This window comes from Lissotriton helveticus, chromosome 4_1 (assembly GCF_964261635.1).
Source record: "Lissotriton helveticus chromosome 4_1, aLisHel1.1, whole genome shotgun sequence".
Lineage (NCBI taxonomy): Eukaryota > Metazoa > Chordata > Amphibia > Caudata > Salamandridae > Lissotriton > Lissotriton helveticus.
In genome coordinates, this window is record NC_136063.1 from 1,691,326,778 (window position 1) to 1,691,343,819 (window position 17,042).

The window sequence follows — 17,042 nt, forward strand, 5'->3', positions numbered from 1 at the left end:
ACATGAGTCTAGTAAAGGCACATTTTTCGCATGTGTTTTGTTACTTCAAGAAATATGTTAATAACTAAAGCAATTTGTCTTTCCTGCCTTATCAAGGACTTTGCTTGGTCTGTCTGGTTTTCCGTCGATGTAAAAGCCTGTACTTTTGACATTCCCTCTCCAACTCCAGCCTACCGCTGTGAAGACTTGCAGTCCTCTGTTATTAGGGAGTTGTCAGATCCCTCTCTTTGTAGTAAAGTTACCTGCATTCATCCTGCAGAGTGCTCTTTATTCTGCCTCATCGTCGTGCCTGACTTGCATTCATACAAGATTGGCCCTGCTCTGTGGCCCAATAATCATCTCTACCTGAGCTAGTTGGGACTAGCTAAGGAAGGGTCCCATTGTCTATGGTTCTGGCTTGAGCTGATCCTTCATTGGACATGCAGTGGTTGATTGGAAGAGCACTCTACACATCTGTGGTACTTAAGAGAGCTGATTGGTCGGCTCTGGATATAAACACTGGCCAGCATGACTAGTATTTTATTTCGGAATCCCTAATGAACTGTCTGCCTCACTGCTGTTCTCATTTAAGAATAAGAACTAAGGGGGTCATTTAGAGTTTGGCAGAGTGGGGGAACCACCATAAATTCAAGATTCCTCGATTAATGACCCTGCTGCACGACAAAAGCAAATTCCAGGTTAGAGAGCAAGAAAACTGTGCCAGGCTCAGCAAGTGCTCTGCTTTCACTGCACCGGCAGTTACATGGAAGTTACTGAGATACCTGCCAGGCAGACATGGAGCTCAGTACATTTTGGGGGGCCTCATCCAAGGGAGAGTAGTCCAGAGCAGCATCAGATGTCCTTGCGGTCTGATGGGTTTCATGCCAAGGTCTAATGGAACTCATAAGCCTGGATCCTGCATCCTGACAGAAAATCCACAGAACGGCCATGCAGGAGGGCGCCCTCGCTTCCTCTTTGATCCCCCACTTCGCTCAGGTCTAAAGAAACCCCAGCACGGTGGTGAAATGGAGGTTAGTGGTCTCACCTGCCTTTACCCGCCTATCTGCAGGTCCAAGGGAGGCAGGAGGCTGCAGGCGACGTTATTCCTGCACCAAGCGCCGTCTCGCTTGTCGTCGTGGGCCTGTGGAGGGAGGCCAGTCCGAACCAAGGCTCTCACAGGCTCTCACAGAGTCGCAGTCAGTGTAGTGCTGGATCGCTGCTCTAAGTGTAAGAGACCAGTCAGGCTGGGAAGGGGTGGCAAGAGGCGCGGTTACTTTCCTTCAGTTTGAGGGTGTGGTATGGGTCGGTGGCAGGAGGCCAGGTTTAATTTAGGGAGAGGGAGGGTAACTCAAGGGTAGGAGGGATGGCTGGATTCCAGATTTTTGAACACTTTTTTTTACAATTTAATTATGGGCACCCCTTTACTCCTATGCCCCCCTGTACATTGCTGGAAACGCGGGCAGATTATTCGGGCTATTAAACGATGGGGATGTTTTCCCCTCGGGGCGCTGAGTACCATCATATACAACTTGAGCTGTACTCTGGTTGTCTAACTGACGTCACTCAGAACCCTTACACCCAAGTAATTCACAGCCACCCACTGTAACTGTGTCTATGATACTCGTTTGGGGTTCAGTTATTGATGAAAGGTGGACGCCCTTGCCATTCAGTCTACTCAGTAATTGTCCCCACATGTGGACCAGTGTAGTATGTAAAATATGACTGCATTAAGACAAACAACAGCTGTGGTATCAGATGTCCTGCGATGTTATATAGAGCTGGCAGTGACCCAGCGCAGCTCCCAGAGTCCCCCAGGATGGGGTGAATGGTTCACATTCTGGATTTGTAAGTGCTAGTAAATCCATTAGGGGAATGCATTTACAGCTGTGCGTGCTGCCAATGTTTAGGCAGAAGGGATCTGGTAGTTCCTAGTAAATACAGCGTGCACCGTGCGTGTGGGTGGAGATGGGCGTGCTCGTCAGATGAGCTCCTCTCTCCCTGTGGCCTGGTAATACCAGACAATGATGGAAATTAACCCTTTGATAGAAAGAAGCAATCACGAGGGCATACATGCAATATTTTGGATAATGAGAACAACTAAATACTGTTTGTCCTTTTCACAGACTATTACTATTAGATGTGACATACTCCTGTAGTATTCATGGCTTACTCCTGAAATGAAAGAAAAGAGGCACCAGTGAATGAGCGACACAGTTAAAAGAGACTTGTTTACTTGTTCTGATTGCGATGTATGTGTCTTCTTGTACAGAGGAACCCACAAGAGCATGGGTACTCACAAACTTTCTCTCGGGGGCCAAATTTACAGTGTGGTTTGTTTCAGAGGGCCGCACAGGTGGGGGCGGGGTCAGTGGGGGAGGGGGCGGAGCGCGATCAACAAAAAAACCTATGACCATGAGGTTTATCACAGGTCCCTGCAGCGGATGCCTTCTTCGACTGCGCCACCACACCCGGCATACACACATCTATCTCCCTCCCTCGCTCCCTCTCTCCCTCCCTCTCTCGCTCTGTCTCCCTCCATCCCGCTCTCACTCCCTCTCTCTCCCTCCCTCGCTCTCCCTCCCTCGCTCCCTCTTTCTCTCCATCCCTGGCTACCTCGCTCGCTCCCTTCCTCGCTCCCTCACTCTCTCGCTCTCTCTCCCTCCCTCCCTCTCTCGCTCTGTCCCTCCACCCCTCTCCCCCTCTCTCGCTCCCTCTCTCGCTGCCTCTCTCCCTCCCTTGATCCCTCTCTCTTTCCCTCCCTCCCTCGCTCCCTCCCTGTCTGTCTGTCTGTCTCTCTCACTCCCTCTCTCTCACTCCCTCACTCCCTCACTCCCTCTCTCCCTCACTCTCTCGCTCCCTCTCCCTCCCTCTCTCCCTCTCTCCCTCCCTCCCTCCTTCCCTCTCTCCCTCCCTCTGTCTGCCTCCCTCTGTCTCTCTCTCTCTCTCTCTCTCTCACTCCCTCCCACTCCATCCCCCTCTCACTTCCCCTCTCACCCCCGCCCTCACTCCCTGCCCTCACTCCCCCGCCCTCACTCCCCCGCCCACACTCCCTCCATCGCCCACACTCCCTCCGTCGCCCACACTCCCTCCGTCGCGCACACTCCCTCCGTCGCCCACACTCCCTCCTTCACCCACACTCCCTCCTTTGCCCACACTCCCTCCATCGCCCTTACTCCCTCCGTCGCCCTCACTCCGTCGCCCTCACTCCCTCTGTCACCCTCACTCCCTCCGTCACCCTCACTCCCTCCATCGTCCTCCTCTGTCGCCGCCCTCCCTCTGTCTCCCTTTCTCTGTCTCCCTTTCTCTGTGTCCCTCTCCCTCCCTTTCCCTCTCCCCTCTCTCTCTCTCTCCCTCCCTTTCCCTCTCTCCCTCTGTCTCCCTCTCTTTCCATCCCTCCCTCTGTCTCTGTCCCTCGACCTCCCTCTGTCACCCTCTGTCATCTTACCCTGCCTGTGTGTCGGCCCCGGGTGAGACAGCTTCCTGACACACACAGCCGCACCCAAGCACTTCACAGGTCGTTAAAGGCCATTTGCATGCTAATGAGGCTTTGTTGTATTCCACCTCTTCTTAGGCCCCTGCAGCTCCCCTCTGGCTAAATGAGAATCGCCCGCCCCTGGCCCCCACAGAGCAGCAGAGACTCTCAGAGTCGTGCTAGGATGTCTGCAAGGTCCGCGGGCCGTACTATGAGTACCCCTGCACTAGAGCATCACAGATAAATGCAAATCAAATGCACGAAAAGACAAATACCAAAACGTAAACGGAATACTGCATTCCTAGCATACCTAAATTTTCATGTAGGTGACTTGCGGAAATTGTAAACTGCCTTTATTCACCTGAGATACTGAAAATGCAGTCCATGCTTACGTTTACGCAAACAATTTACCCCATACTTCTGCTTCAACAAACAGTATACCCCCAGCAAAGCTGAACATTAAATTCAGTGGCAGCTACCAAGTACGGCGGGTGTAAAAAACAAAAAGACTTACCTTCCTCCGGGACATCCTCTTTCGGTCTTCTGGAAAGGTTCCAATGCGGGACCCCGCAAACTCCCCTAACCAGTCCTGGCGTGGCTCTTACCAGCATGAGAGCATGGCCAGGATTGGAGGGAGCGGCCTCACTCAGCTCTCCTAGGAGCACTGGATGCCAAGTGCTTTCTCTAACTCAGGGGTCGAAGCCAGCTAGGTTATAGAACTTTAAAATGCGCATGTCTGGCTGGCCATCACAAGACAGCCGGCCAAAGGGACATTCATATTTTAAAGCGCACTGCAGAGCTCCCTGGTCCTGCCATTCAGGAGCACTTGCCCCGCTCTGACACTTAGTTGAGGACAGGTTGCTGAAAAATAAAATGGTAATAAACTTTATTATCATTTTATTTTTCAGCTCTGGCCTGGGGTTTTTCTTAGTGAGGCTACACTCCTCTGCTCAAACGGAGGAGCCGCCCCTGGTTAAATCATAGATAGTGGCCGGGTTGGGTGGAAGGGGTGGTCAGGTTTTTTTGAGCATGTTGGACGTTTGTTGTGAGGAAATGGGGTGTGTTATATGGAGTGGCTGTAGAACTTCACGGTGTCATTCACTTACCAACCCTTTTAGGACCCTGAGGTTTTGCTTGTCAAACCTTCAGTTAAATCCTGGGTAGCTTTGGCTCTGAGCAGCAAGGCTTATACAAAGGAACTAGTGTAAAGCATTTAAACAGCACCAACACATTTAAAGAAGTAATCAACAAGACGCTAAATAAATCAGACACCAATTTACAGAAATGGACGATATTTTTGTGCCTTTTTAGACACTACAACTAAAAAGATCAGTTTGAGGGTTCAATCTAAATAGAATTTACAAGGTATAGTAAATCAAAGCTTTTCACTCAACCGTAACCAAGCATTGGCAAATTCAAGTACATTGACACTTGATCTTTTTCAGTAAAAGTTTAGACTAGTTGTACTGCGGTCACAAGGAGTCCGTTTAGGCAACCAACTCGAGTAGGGAGCCAGTCAGGGGCACCAGCATTGGCCTCAGAAACAGTTACCTTAGCAGGTGAAGCAGTTTTCAGTCAGTTTCAGGCACTTTTAACTGTTGTAGGGCTTTCCTATAGAAGTGTGTCATGATGTAAGGGATGAAGGATTCTGAAGATGCTCAAGGATACTGTGAATGCGATGCAGTCGACGGGGTCTTGCTGCGACTATTTGGTCCATGAAGGGGGTGATGTTATCCTGGTCACAGGCTCAAAGCCCCTCGAGGTACTCTCAGTGCTAGCAAAAGTCCAGTCGCCACTGGACTACCAGTCCCCATTATCGCGGTCATCTGTCAATCCTTCCTGGGTTGATAACTTATCATCTGGGGGTCCAGATGCACTCCAACAGCATTCCCAAGCTCAGCAAACTTGGATGCAATTTTTTGTGGCAGGTCCTGGTCTTTGGTGTTGTACATTGATGGATGGTGGCAGGTTGAAGACTTTGGGCAAAACCTTTGCCCCAGCAGGCTTCTGCAGCGGTTGAGTCCCTGTGCTGCGAACAGGAGGCCAGTCAGCTGGGACTTAGAGTCTCGTAACTTTAGCTGGGCTCTGGAGATGACTTGTCCTTGAGCAGGACATGGCAGGCACAGTCCCTCTCCTATGCTGGAACCATGTTCAGCAGTTGCAGTGCATGACTGTGCTGTCTCTCTTTGCCAATTCTACTGTGCAGCAGGATAGTCCTTCTTCAGTCGTTCTTCCAGTCCAGTTGAGATCTGAGTTCGGGTGCCAGGGGTACCCTACTTATGCTCAGAAAATGCCCTCAGGGCAGGATGCACTTGGCAGCCAATGGGCTACAAGGTTCCCTCCCAGCTAATGACCACTTCTTAAGAAGTGTGGCATCTGGGCATCCTATTCTGCCCACTTTCAATCTGGCACAATCCCTCTCCCTGCATGTGGGGTTCCCTAACCCAACCCACAGGTATGGCAACCAAGGGGGCTACAAGCCCTCGGAAAACTGGTTTGACAACTGGCTTTCCCTTCCGCATCCCTAGTGCAGCCTGTCTACCTAAACAATAAACAGATTTCATGCACTGATTCTTTTGATACCTTACAGTACCAACTTTAGTAGTACCATTCAGAAGTTAGCAGGGCTGAGGTGTCAGCCTGTATCTCTGTACTTGCCAATGGAGACACTAGCCTTTCCACAATAAAAATGACATTTTAGGGTCTTTGCTGCTGGAACATGTTAAAGTACATGTTCCATATTTTAACATGCAGCACCCTGCCTTAAGGCTCATTAGGCCTACCTTAAGGGTGACTTACACATAATAACAAGCATTGGCAAAGTCAATAGATCTCAACAATCTGAGTTAGTGGCATTTTCAATGCCAATGTCTTTTAGCCATGCTGAATAGCAACACACCTGCTGTTCAACATCGCTGAAAGTCATGTAAAAAAAGCCCTATGACCCAACCTGCGCTGTATAACACAAGGAGAATGTGACAAGATATTATGTGAGATATCCCGTTTTCAGACACTGGAGCATATTGCTTTTTTTTGCATAGCACAGAACGATATTGTTAAAATAGCAAAGATCCTTTTACTTTGTTGGATATAGTGAAATCCGACCGTTGTTTAAGAAAGAACACAAAGAAAAAAAACAGGAGCAGTACGAAATGAAGCCCAGGTGAGAGGAGACGGAGCTTGTAAAAACACGAGCACTCATGTGGAGTGTTCAAACACAAAGAAAAAAGTAGCTCCTAAAACGGGAGCAGTGGATGGACACAAATACTTAGTCTATGCTCTGGGGGAGGGCTAAACACAAGAGGAGGCATGATACATGCATGCAATGGACAAATGGGGACAAAGGAAATGAGAACGATGATGGAGCAAGCACATGATAAGTTTATTAGTGGGTTGAAGCCCACAGATTAAACACAAGAAGTTTCTTCGAGATATTGCATGCTTCGTCAAGCCGAGACCTAAAAAGGGAGGTTTGGGTTTTGCCATTACCTTAAATGACAACATCGAGGTAACAGTAACTGTATAACTCCCCAGATTGCGGACGGCAAAGTTTCTTCACCAAAGTCCCATATTCACTTGAGGGAACCACCACGGTCTTTCTCACTGATCCTCCATAGCACAAAGCTGAGGGCCCAATTTCATTTTTCGCCAACAAATGCTGATTTTATATTGTACATATATGTTTACAAATTTCTAATGATTAATGTGAGGACATAAGCTCTGCCACCTACTGCCCATGAAACGTGTAATCGCTAGGTACATCTGTCTAAAATAATATAAGCTCTGCCATACAAGAACTTCTAAGCACTTCACCTACTCTCAGACACCGCTCAACCTGCACAGTTATCCACCATTTACTATGCACAGTCACCCTGACATTATGCTGGCAGTCAGATACTGCTGACCTATCACTCACTCAGTGCTGCCTCTGCACTCACACATCATTGACATATCTTTTACCCAGCACTCACATTCTTCTCACCCTACATACACAGTTCTCACACTGAACTCAAGCCGCTCATCATGCACTTATACTATCTACATACCGCTCCCCCTATACTCGCACACCTCTAATGTAATGTAATGTCATATGGACTTACAAAGTGCACTATCACCCCACGGGTATCCTGGCGCTGAGATTAACAGGGGTTCCCCTAAATGCACATATTTACCCACTGGATGATTATCCTGCACTACATCCTAGGGAAGAGATAGGTTTTAAGCTTCTTCCTAAGCTGAAGAAACTCTTCTAATTGCCTGATGTTGGGGGGAAGATTGTTCCACAGATGAGCGGCCACACAGCTAAACCTCTTACCTTTTAGACGGTAACATCTCTCACCCTGTACACTCACACACTTCTCATTCTGCACTGAATACACATCAATCACCATGCATTGAGGCACCTTCACCCTGCACTCAGACACTTATCAACCTTCATTCAGGCACCATTCACCCTGCACAGAGAACACTCACACTATTCTCCCTGCACTCATACACTGCTCCCACACCTTGTAACTGATGCATTTACCAAATGCTTGTTTAAAGCAGAGGTGGCCGTGATTTGATAATAAAAGGGAAAGATGGTCTGCCTTATTCGATGCCTAATGAATAGAGCTCTCTTTTTCCTTCCTTCAGAGATAGGAAAGGGCAGGGGTTTCTTTATTTCTTTATAAGTAATTGGTTACAGGGCTTGCTTCTATTTTAAATGTGTTTGGGAGTACTGTTTTTGCACGGATTTTCGAGTGGGAACCTTTTCTGATGAGAGGTCCTACAGGGGGACTATTTAGCTCCTTTCCTTTTCCTATTTTGTGTGTTGGTGTTTATAATGGAAAAACACAGTGGGAGGTGCAAACACCTTTCCCCTTCTCCCCCCTAAGGAGGATTTTGATCTTCTCCAAAAGCTCTCCATTGGTCATTTTCTGGCTAGCCTAAACACTTGGCCAAGCTAATATCTGTTGAGGTTAGCCCCAGATCCAGTAGATAAGGGGGTTGGGACATATCTGAAAATTGATTAATCTGTTCTTAATCTAGGATTGAGTGGTCTAAATGGTTTACAAATCTCAGACTCTGGTAAAGGACTTTTCACACCCTTGCCACTGCTATTCAGGAGTGGGAGATATCACACTTTTGATGGTAGCTTTGGAGGTGGAAGCAAAATCTCTCTAAGATATTACTTTTGATAATCCAGGAAATGCAGCCATAACTTCAAGGAGCTGAGTGGCTGTTATGAGACAGTGGTACCTGACTGAATGCAAAACTGGCTCTTCTCATGAGTTGTACCTGTTGAAAATGCTTTTTTCAGGTGACAATCGCTTCAGAGAGGAGCTAAAGAATATGACCTGAAAGTCATTTAAAGGTAGAAAGCAAACTCGGACCTTCAAAGATGAATCAAGGACCTTTTAAAATAGAATAAAATAGTATAACATTCCTAGCGGTAAGTAATTTGACACCTCTTTCATTAAGAATCGGTTCTGACCCTAGTTCCCGGTGAGGTAATTTGAAGAATTCCCAGGATACAAAATCTAATCAGCAATTATGTTGAGGACAGCCAAAGCGATGAGCAGATAATTGTTTTCTATGCACTCATCTGCGAACGACTCCAGGAAAGAGTCAAGCATTGTATCACTGCTGCAAAAGAAATCTACTGTACCTGTTCTAGATTCAGAAAAAGGTGAGGGTTGATGCTCTACTGTTTTTCTGGTGAAGAACTGCTTTGGGGAGATTTGCTTAATCATAAAGATCTGAATCTGTTTATAAATACAATTCATTTAAAGATAAATTCATTTCAACATTTCATTCCAATGGTTCATCTGCGGGATTACCTAGCATACTATTAACTTCAGGATTCTTACCTACAAATTCCCATTCCTTCGGATTAACCTTGGTTTCTAAGGTTGCAGTGGGTAAGAGTCAATGGCAGTTTTTGAGTCTTTCCATTTGGGCTAGAAGACTTTTCCAAGGATGTTCATCCAGATTTTAACTTCAATGATTGCCTTTCTGCATGGAATGAATATTCAGGTGCATATTTGCCTGTTTGATTGTCTCAGTTCTGCCCAAAGGTTGATATCAGATATTGCATAAGTGGTACAGGCCCTAAGGATGTTTGGTTTTCTCTTTAATATCAAGAGAATAAGTATGATCCCTTCTCAGTGTCTAACAAATATTGGAACCTGGTTCCAGAAGTATTGGGGTCTGGTCTGTTTTCCAGTAGAAAGAAGACTAAAATTAATTCACAGAGTGTTGACTCGTTGGAGCATGGCACATGCATCGGCAAGCTAATTCTTATGGGTACAGGGATACATGTTAAGTGTTCCCATTACCCTAGCTTCCTTTAATGATTGATGTTGGTAGTGGCCGCTAATTATACTGAAATGTGTTTTGGTATTTTCTGTTTCCACATGCTTCAGCTCTGGCTTCCAATATCCTACTGCTTTGAGCACCTTACTCCGGTAACACAGCCCTTGACAGCTCAACTTCTTTGGTGGTTAGTTCCAGCCAATTTGGAGAGGGACGTTTTTTTTTTGCCCTTTAACGCCTATGGTGATAACTATAGATGCAAGGGGTCAGGATAATATACTGGGTAGAAAGAATAATAGTATCCCTGAGAGCGGTCAATTTTCAGGGCAAGGACACCGTACTAGCAGACACCTCAGCACGGTGTTTCGCTCTTTTCAGAATTTGAGAATTTCAAGGGAAATATTCCTAAATATTTGTCAGAGGTTCACCAGTCCCTCTGTAGATCTTTTTGCAGATCAAACCAATGCCCTTCTACTGATTTTCCAAGTTCAGAGACACTCTGTCAGCAGGGCTGGATGCATTAACTCGCTAGTGGTCTGTTGTATCTCTTTCATCCAATTCTCCAGATTCCACACCTCTCTTCTGTTGAGAATTCAGAGGGAGGGAGCAGAAGTGATTCTGGTTGTCTGTTTTGGCTCTAGAGACACTAGTTTACTCTACTAACGGAAACTTGGTTTGGTTCATAAGGATTATCCGGGTTTCTCCCCCTGACTTAACTTTTCCGATTTCCAGGGAGGATGGCATTGCCGTTTTCAAGTCTCGAGAGGACTAGTGATTGCACTACCATTTTGAGATTGTTGGGGGGAATAAATGGTTTGATTTTCTTGAGAATATTTTGTGTGTAGAACGCTCTTTTGGCTGAGTTGTTGATGTGCTTGTTCGGTGATATTTTCTGATCCAGGGTGAGACCCAGGGACTTTACGGAGTTAGAAAGTGAAAAATGCCAGTTAAGTGCGTCCAGGTTTTTGAGCCATTCTTGAATTGATAAAGGATTATTTTGGGGGGAAAGGAGTAGAAGTTCAGTCTTGTTGGGGTTCAGCTTTAGGTGTTTGGTGTTTAACCAGGTTTGAATCTTATTAAGTGTGGCGTTCAGGTGCCAAATGTCTTTGGTTTTGTAGTAGAGTTGTGACGTCAGCATATAGGTCAAATTTGATCACTGCTTGTTTCAAAAAACCTGTGAGTGATTCCATGAAGAAATTAAACAGGGCTAGAGAGAGGATTGAGCCTTGAGGTACACCTTGTATGACTAGTGTTGGCTTAGAGAGACAGCTGCTGGTTTTTAGTTGTTGAGTGTGATGTTGCAAATAGTCATGTGAACCATCTCAAGACTGTAGTCTGTGATTCTTTAGGTTCTCAACGTAAAACCGAATGACTTACTGTGTCAAATGCTGACGATAAATCAAGTAGGATTAGGAGGCAGGAGTTACCGTCATCTAAGGTTCCGAGGATGTCATCAGATATATTGAGCATAGCAGTTTCTGTGCAACAGCCTTTCTTGAATCCTGATTGGAAGGATTTATGGAGGTTGAGTTTATCTATGTGTTGGTTGAGTTGTGACAGGACACACTTCGCAGTCGCGTTAGCTAGGAAAGGCAGGTTGGAGATTGGTCTGAGGTTTTTGAGGTCTGCCCCTGGTTTTTTGAGAATGTGTGTGACTTGGTATAGTTGGTGGGATTCAGGTACGCAGCCTGAAGAGAGAGAGGCATTGATGATTTTGGTCCAGAACAGAGATTGTGTGGTCAATGTTTTTTACTAGAGTGTACTGTGAATGTACCCCCATGCCCACTGTCATACACATCTCAGATTGTAGGACTGTTGCCACGATCCTTTGGTGTCTCCAACTTTATTCTATACTTATGATGACTCTTTTCTAAATAATTTTGTATTGTGGATCGAAAAATTGACAATTTTGCTTAGGGCCGGACTGACTACCGGGCGTTTTGGAATTCTGCCGAGCTGGGGGCTGATGTCACTCTGGTTGTGGCAGATTACGTTCATGGAGACCTGCGTGTACTTCAAAATAATTAAAGCAAAACGAATTCCGTTCAGTACACGCAGGTCCCCATCAACGAAATCAGCCCCCAGCTCAGCAGCATTCCAAAACGCCCGGTAGCCAGTCTGGCCCTGATTTGTACAGTGGACGGTTTTTAAATTTGATTGAGGATTTTGACACTTTTACATTGAGTGCTATACGTTACATCATAATTCACTCAATCACTTTCACTGCACCATCACTAAATAGGAGCACCATATCTAAATGTGATACAGGGATTGTTAAACCAAGTCCTTGCTCTGACACAGGAGTACTTGTGAAAAATTTAAATAAATGCACAAATCGCAAAATAAACTTTACAAGCAGACGGTTTATTGTAACTATTGCCATGGAAGTCAAGGGCTACTCGGTTCCTATAGGAACCCTTTGCATTGATAATAATTCTCCCACCCAGGTCTCCGGGTTACCCATTTTTTCTAGAACACCATAACATGGTGAGCAGGAGATCTGCCGCTTTTTAGGTCGAGCTAGAGTTGCGCATGCGTAGCATGCAGTCTAGCTCGACAACTATTGTTTTCAGTTTCCTGGGAATCTGAGACAGGGTTCGGACACGCGCGCCGATTGCACCTCGTGGGCGCGCACGCCCAGGCCGGCGCCGTGCCCATCCCCTGCCTCAGATTCCCCGCAAAAACACTCACACGCAGGCATGCACACAGACGCAGGCAGGCAGGCTTACACACACGCAGGCAGGCAGGCACACACACACACTCACACACAGGCAGGCACACACACACACACACACACACATGCATGCACACACACACACACACACACACACACACGCTCACCGAGGGAGGGAGGGTGGAGTCTGCGTATATAGAACTGGGAAGCGCTGCAGGGAAAGCGCTGTACGTGATAAGATCACCGCTACTGGCCCAAGGTTCTTATGGTGTGTGAACTTACCCCCCAACTTCACCGCCGTGTGAGAGTGCATCAACATTGCCATTAGAAGCACCGCCAGCAGCCCGGGAACCTTGGGACGCCGTTGCCTGCTCCACCTACTTCACCTCCGTGCCGCGCTGTGGTTGGCTCAAAGTTTCAGCCATTCCCGCCGCGTCATCAGAGGGCTGCGCCGGGATTGGCTGCAGCTCTCCAGGACTTCACAGTGTCGGGAGGCGGGCACACCTCTAATCTGCTGCGGCGACCGCCGGCCCCCTCTACTGTGTGTACAGCACAGCACAGCATACATGCTGCGGATGGGTAGGATTGTGCGTGCAGTGGTTGGGGCCTTGCTGTCTGGAGGCATAATTATTTATATTAACGATTGACCGTATACATGCCGGATGCTTTACCGGTGTTATGTCTGGATTGCTCTGGGTACGTTGTTTCAAACTTCTAGTGCGTGCCTCTGGTTCTACGGGTCACAGGGAGACGCTTTTCTGCTGAGTCTCGAGTGGACACAGGAGTGTATTGACCATTTTTTATTTTTCTAACCAGTATTTGGGGTTGAGAACTGCGCCTTTAAGGCATTTGTAACTTAGGCGTAGAATCTTGAATGTGATTTAGTCATTTACTGGGAGGCAGTGTAGGTATCTGTAATTGGGTGCTATAGGTTATATTTCTTTGCCAAAAATCAGTCTTTGTTCTCCATTTTTTTTCTCTCCCCATCGCCCTCCGAGATCGCTGTCCTCACGCGGTCACTTATTGGATAACGCCTTGTGCTTAGCAATACAGATATTCAAAGCCCACATGAACATGTGCAGTTGCAGCCATGTTTAAGAAGGATTGTAAGCGCCAGGATCCTAGCACCACCCATACGCATTATTTGTTAACTACAGCGCTTAGAAAAGGCACATAATGCGCTATGTGAAAAGCGAATACTTCAATAAGCAAGCCAGCAGAGTCCACGTGTAAACAAACTTAAGGATATAGAAAATGCATTCATATTTTCGTCGTAAGACGATCTGCCTGCCGATGTGCCCATGAGCCCGATCAGTTTTGTGGTCTCAGGCACAGGACAGCCTGTGGGTGGGGCAGACAGTCACCATCCTTACTTCTGCTGCAGGGTCTCGCGTCAAACAGCCCAGATTGTGATATCTTTTACTGGAGTCATTGAAAATGAAGCAAAAACTATCCGTTTGCAACTCTGCGGGAAATGTTCTGGTACGTTTTATGGGAAGCGATTTACAAGAGCACGTCCCATATTTTGCTTAAAATCGCTTCGACAGTTGTACGATTCAATAGCTGAGAAACAGAAAATGATTTTGATTTTGACGAGGCGAGCGCTTCGGCTCCCGATTACTCACAAAGCCCCGAGAGCTGTTCTTCAATAAGACGTTTCTTATGAATATTTTTTTTCTATACCACTGTTAACTTTTCCCATTATGGGAAGTTTCTAATCTATATTTTTTGTTCTTAAAAATATAGAGATTTCCGAAGCAAGTTTTATTGAAAAGTGTGACTCCCTTAAACTTTTAACTGCTCGCTTGCTTCACTTGTTTGTTTTTTCTGTCAAATCCCATTATTTATCCCGCTTCATCCATAATCCCTAGTCATTCAAATATTGAAAATCCTGCATTATTACCTCTCATCGGTGCAGTATGTGGGCGCATTTCCAAGGGATTGGGGTTTATAGTGAACATCGGTTGCTCTTTTAATGCCACCACTTTCCTCAAAGGTTTTAAGACACATATTTATATAGCGCTTCACACCGCGCATGTGCCGCATCAAAGCCCTATGTCTCTATTTTCCTATTTGCGCTGCGAGGCCACACCACTGCCAGAATGTACGCTATGTAAGCACGCGTATTCGAAAACTACCGACTATGCTAATACTTAGAATTGACCCCTCTTGTAATTAGTTGCCTGGCATCAGTAGTCTATCTGATCTCACCGGGGAGAAGGGGCAGGCAGGAGAGGTGGTGGGCACAAGACTATTTTTGATGTGGTGGGGTACTTACCCATGCCTGGAGGCCCGCTAAACAAGCATTTGCAATGCAACAGGTCTCACATTTCGCATGTTTTAAAAATGAAAACAAAAATAAAAGGCATTGTTATTTGCATTCTCAATAGCTCAAACTCGTGTAAATGCGAGACCTATTGCATTGCAAATGCTTGTTGTTGAATGTTCCTAATTTGTTTTGTTTCTCCATTACGCTATGCAAATGTTGATAGTATGATGTGAAACCCAGGACCGAAATCCATTCAGTTATTAATATCCAGGTGAACACCATCTCTTGAATGATCTATTTTAAACTGAAATCAGTATTGAACAGCAAATTAAAAAATATATTTCTAATGGATAATCAAAATGTGTTCTTTTATCCATTCTGCCTGATACTGCAGGTGAAACAAGTAACTCAAGCTGGACGGAAACCATCTGCCATTACTCAGCTCCATGGTCAGAGCTCGCCACTGACAACATTATTCTCACGGTTCCTTCAGACTACGTCCGCTCTCTAGAAAACCCTGCAGAGCTCCTCTCTCTCTGGGACAAGATGATGAAGGCTGTTGCTGAGCTCTCTGGTGTGCATTTTCCCTTAGCAAGGCCAGAGAGAATTGTGGCAGACGTGCAAATATCAGGTGGTAAGACTTACTTTGATTTGTTCATAAAATTATCCCAGGGCACCGCTTACCGTGAAACCAAGCATGAATATTGTGGAGCCAACACCAATGCAATATGTACACTTTTTCAATAGATCTTCTTTCTCCAGACTACTCATTCTGAATTACCACCTGGATTCCATTAGACAGTATCATGGGGAGGACAGAGGGGAAACTGGCCTCTCCTCCAGGACATTGACCAGGAGGTCAAAACTTCATGCCATAACAGGAAGAACGTTTTATCAAATGAAATATGCACAATATCCTCATGCTTGATTATTCTAATTGCAAACTTTCTTAGATTTTTTCTAGTTTCAATCACTCTCATCTTAACCAGCTATGAGTAAAAAGCCAGTTTGACTGCTTCTTCACTATTATTTGGGGTGACAAAGCCTACTTGTTTTGCCTTAAATCCAAAGACAAGAGCTCTCCAAAATCTGGAATACATAGAAAAAAGGTAGACAATGGTCAATGTATATTGACGGCTTTTATCTTAATAGATCTTTGCATGTCTCAATGTATTTAGATACCAATTAATAACTTTTTTATTATTGTCTTTTGCGGTTGCAATGATGATGGCTTATGCAATTCTTGAGGGGAACGATTGCATGCATCATCATAGCGGTATTAACGAATATGACTCGTTATTTCGCATGCAATTAGTTTGCATGCCATTACTACGCGTTTTTCTTAGCATTAACCGTTACTACGCACGTTTTTAGTTCGCATACCATTGCATTGAAAGTGTTAATGTATGTGAACTAAAAACTTTCCTAGTAAAAAAGAAAAACAACACTACATACAAATACACTACACTACACATCCAAAAGTTAAAAACACTCCCAAAATCCCACAAAATGTACACTACCCTACACTACTAAAACACCGCTACACTACCCTAAACCCTTTATCACTAATCCCTGCACAACACTTCTCCTAGCCCCAGCCCTGTCCCTACTCCCAAACACTACCCAGCACGACCCCCCAACACTACCCTAAACCCTAAAACACTACCCTAGACTACACTAACACCACAACACTACCCTAAACTCTAAAACACTACCCCAGCATTACCCTGCCCCTAGCTCCAGTCCTGTCCCTACTCCCAAACACTACCCTGCACGACCCCCGACACTACCCTAAACCCTAAAACACTACCCTACACTAACACCATAACACTACCCTAGACCCTGAAACACTACCACCAGCATGACACTGCCCCTAGCCCCTGTCCTGTCCCTACTCCCAAACACTACCCTGCACGACCCCCGACACTACCCTAAACCTCTAAAACACTACCATACACTAACACCAGAACACTACCCTAAACCCTAAAACACTACCCCCAGCACGACACTGCCCCTAACCCCTGTCCTGTCCGTACTCCCAAACACTACCCTGCACGACACCCCGACACTACGTTAAACCCTAAAACAGTACTCTACACTAACATCAGAACACTACCCAAAACACTAAAACACTACCCCCAGCACGACCCTGCCCCTACCCCAGTCCTGTCCCTACCCCCAAACACTACCCTGCACGACCCAACACTACTCTACACTACACAAACACAAGTACACAATCCTGCACAACCCTACACAGCCCCTATTACCTCTCTCTCCTCGTAGTTCCTCTCTTCACCTCCTTGCTTGGTTCCAATCTTCTCCCCCTTCTTGCTTCCTCTGGATTCCTCCGC

The 17,042-nt window shown here is 46.0% G+C and overlaps 1 protein-coding gene across 1 annotated transcript in view; it reads left to right on the forward strand.

Moving 5' to 3' along the window:
• The first annotated feature begins 644 nt into the window (after window positions 1-644).
• The window catches only part of LOC144828207 (TRPM8 channel-associated factor homolog), a 71,019-nt gene continuing 54,621 nt past the window's right edge, over window positions 645-17,042 (forward strand). The window contains exons 1-2 of the mRNA XM_078686298.1: window positions 645-1,206; window positions 15,086-15,325. Of these exons, the coding sequence (XP_078542424.1) occupies window positions 645-1,206; window positions 15,086-15,325 (802 nt within the window). The remainder of the gene's footprint in view (window positions 1,207-15,085; window positions 15,326-17,042) is intronic.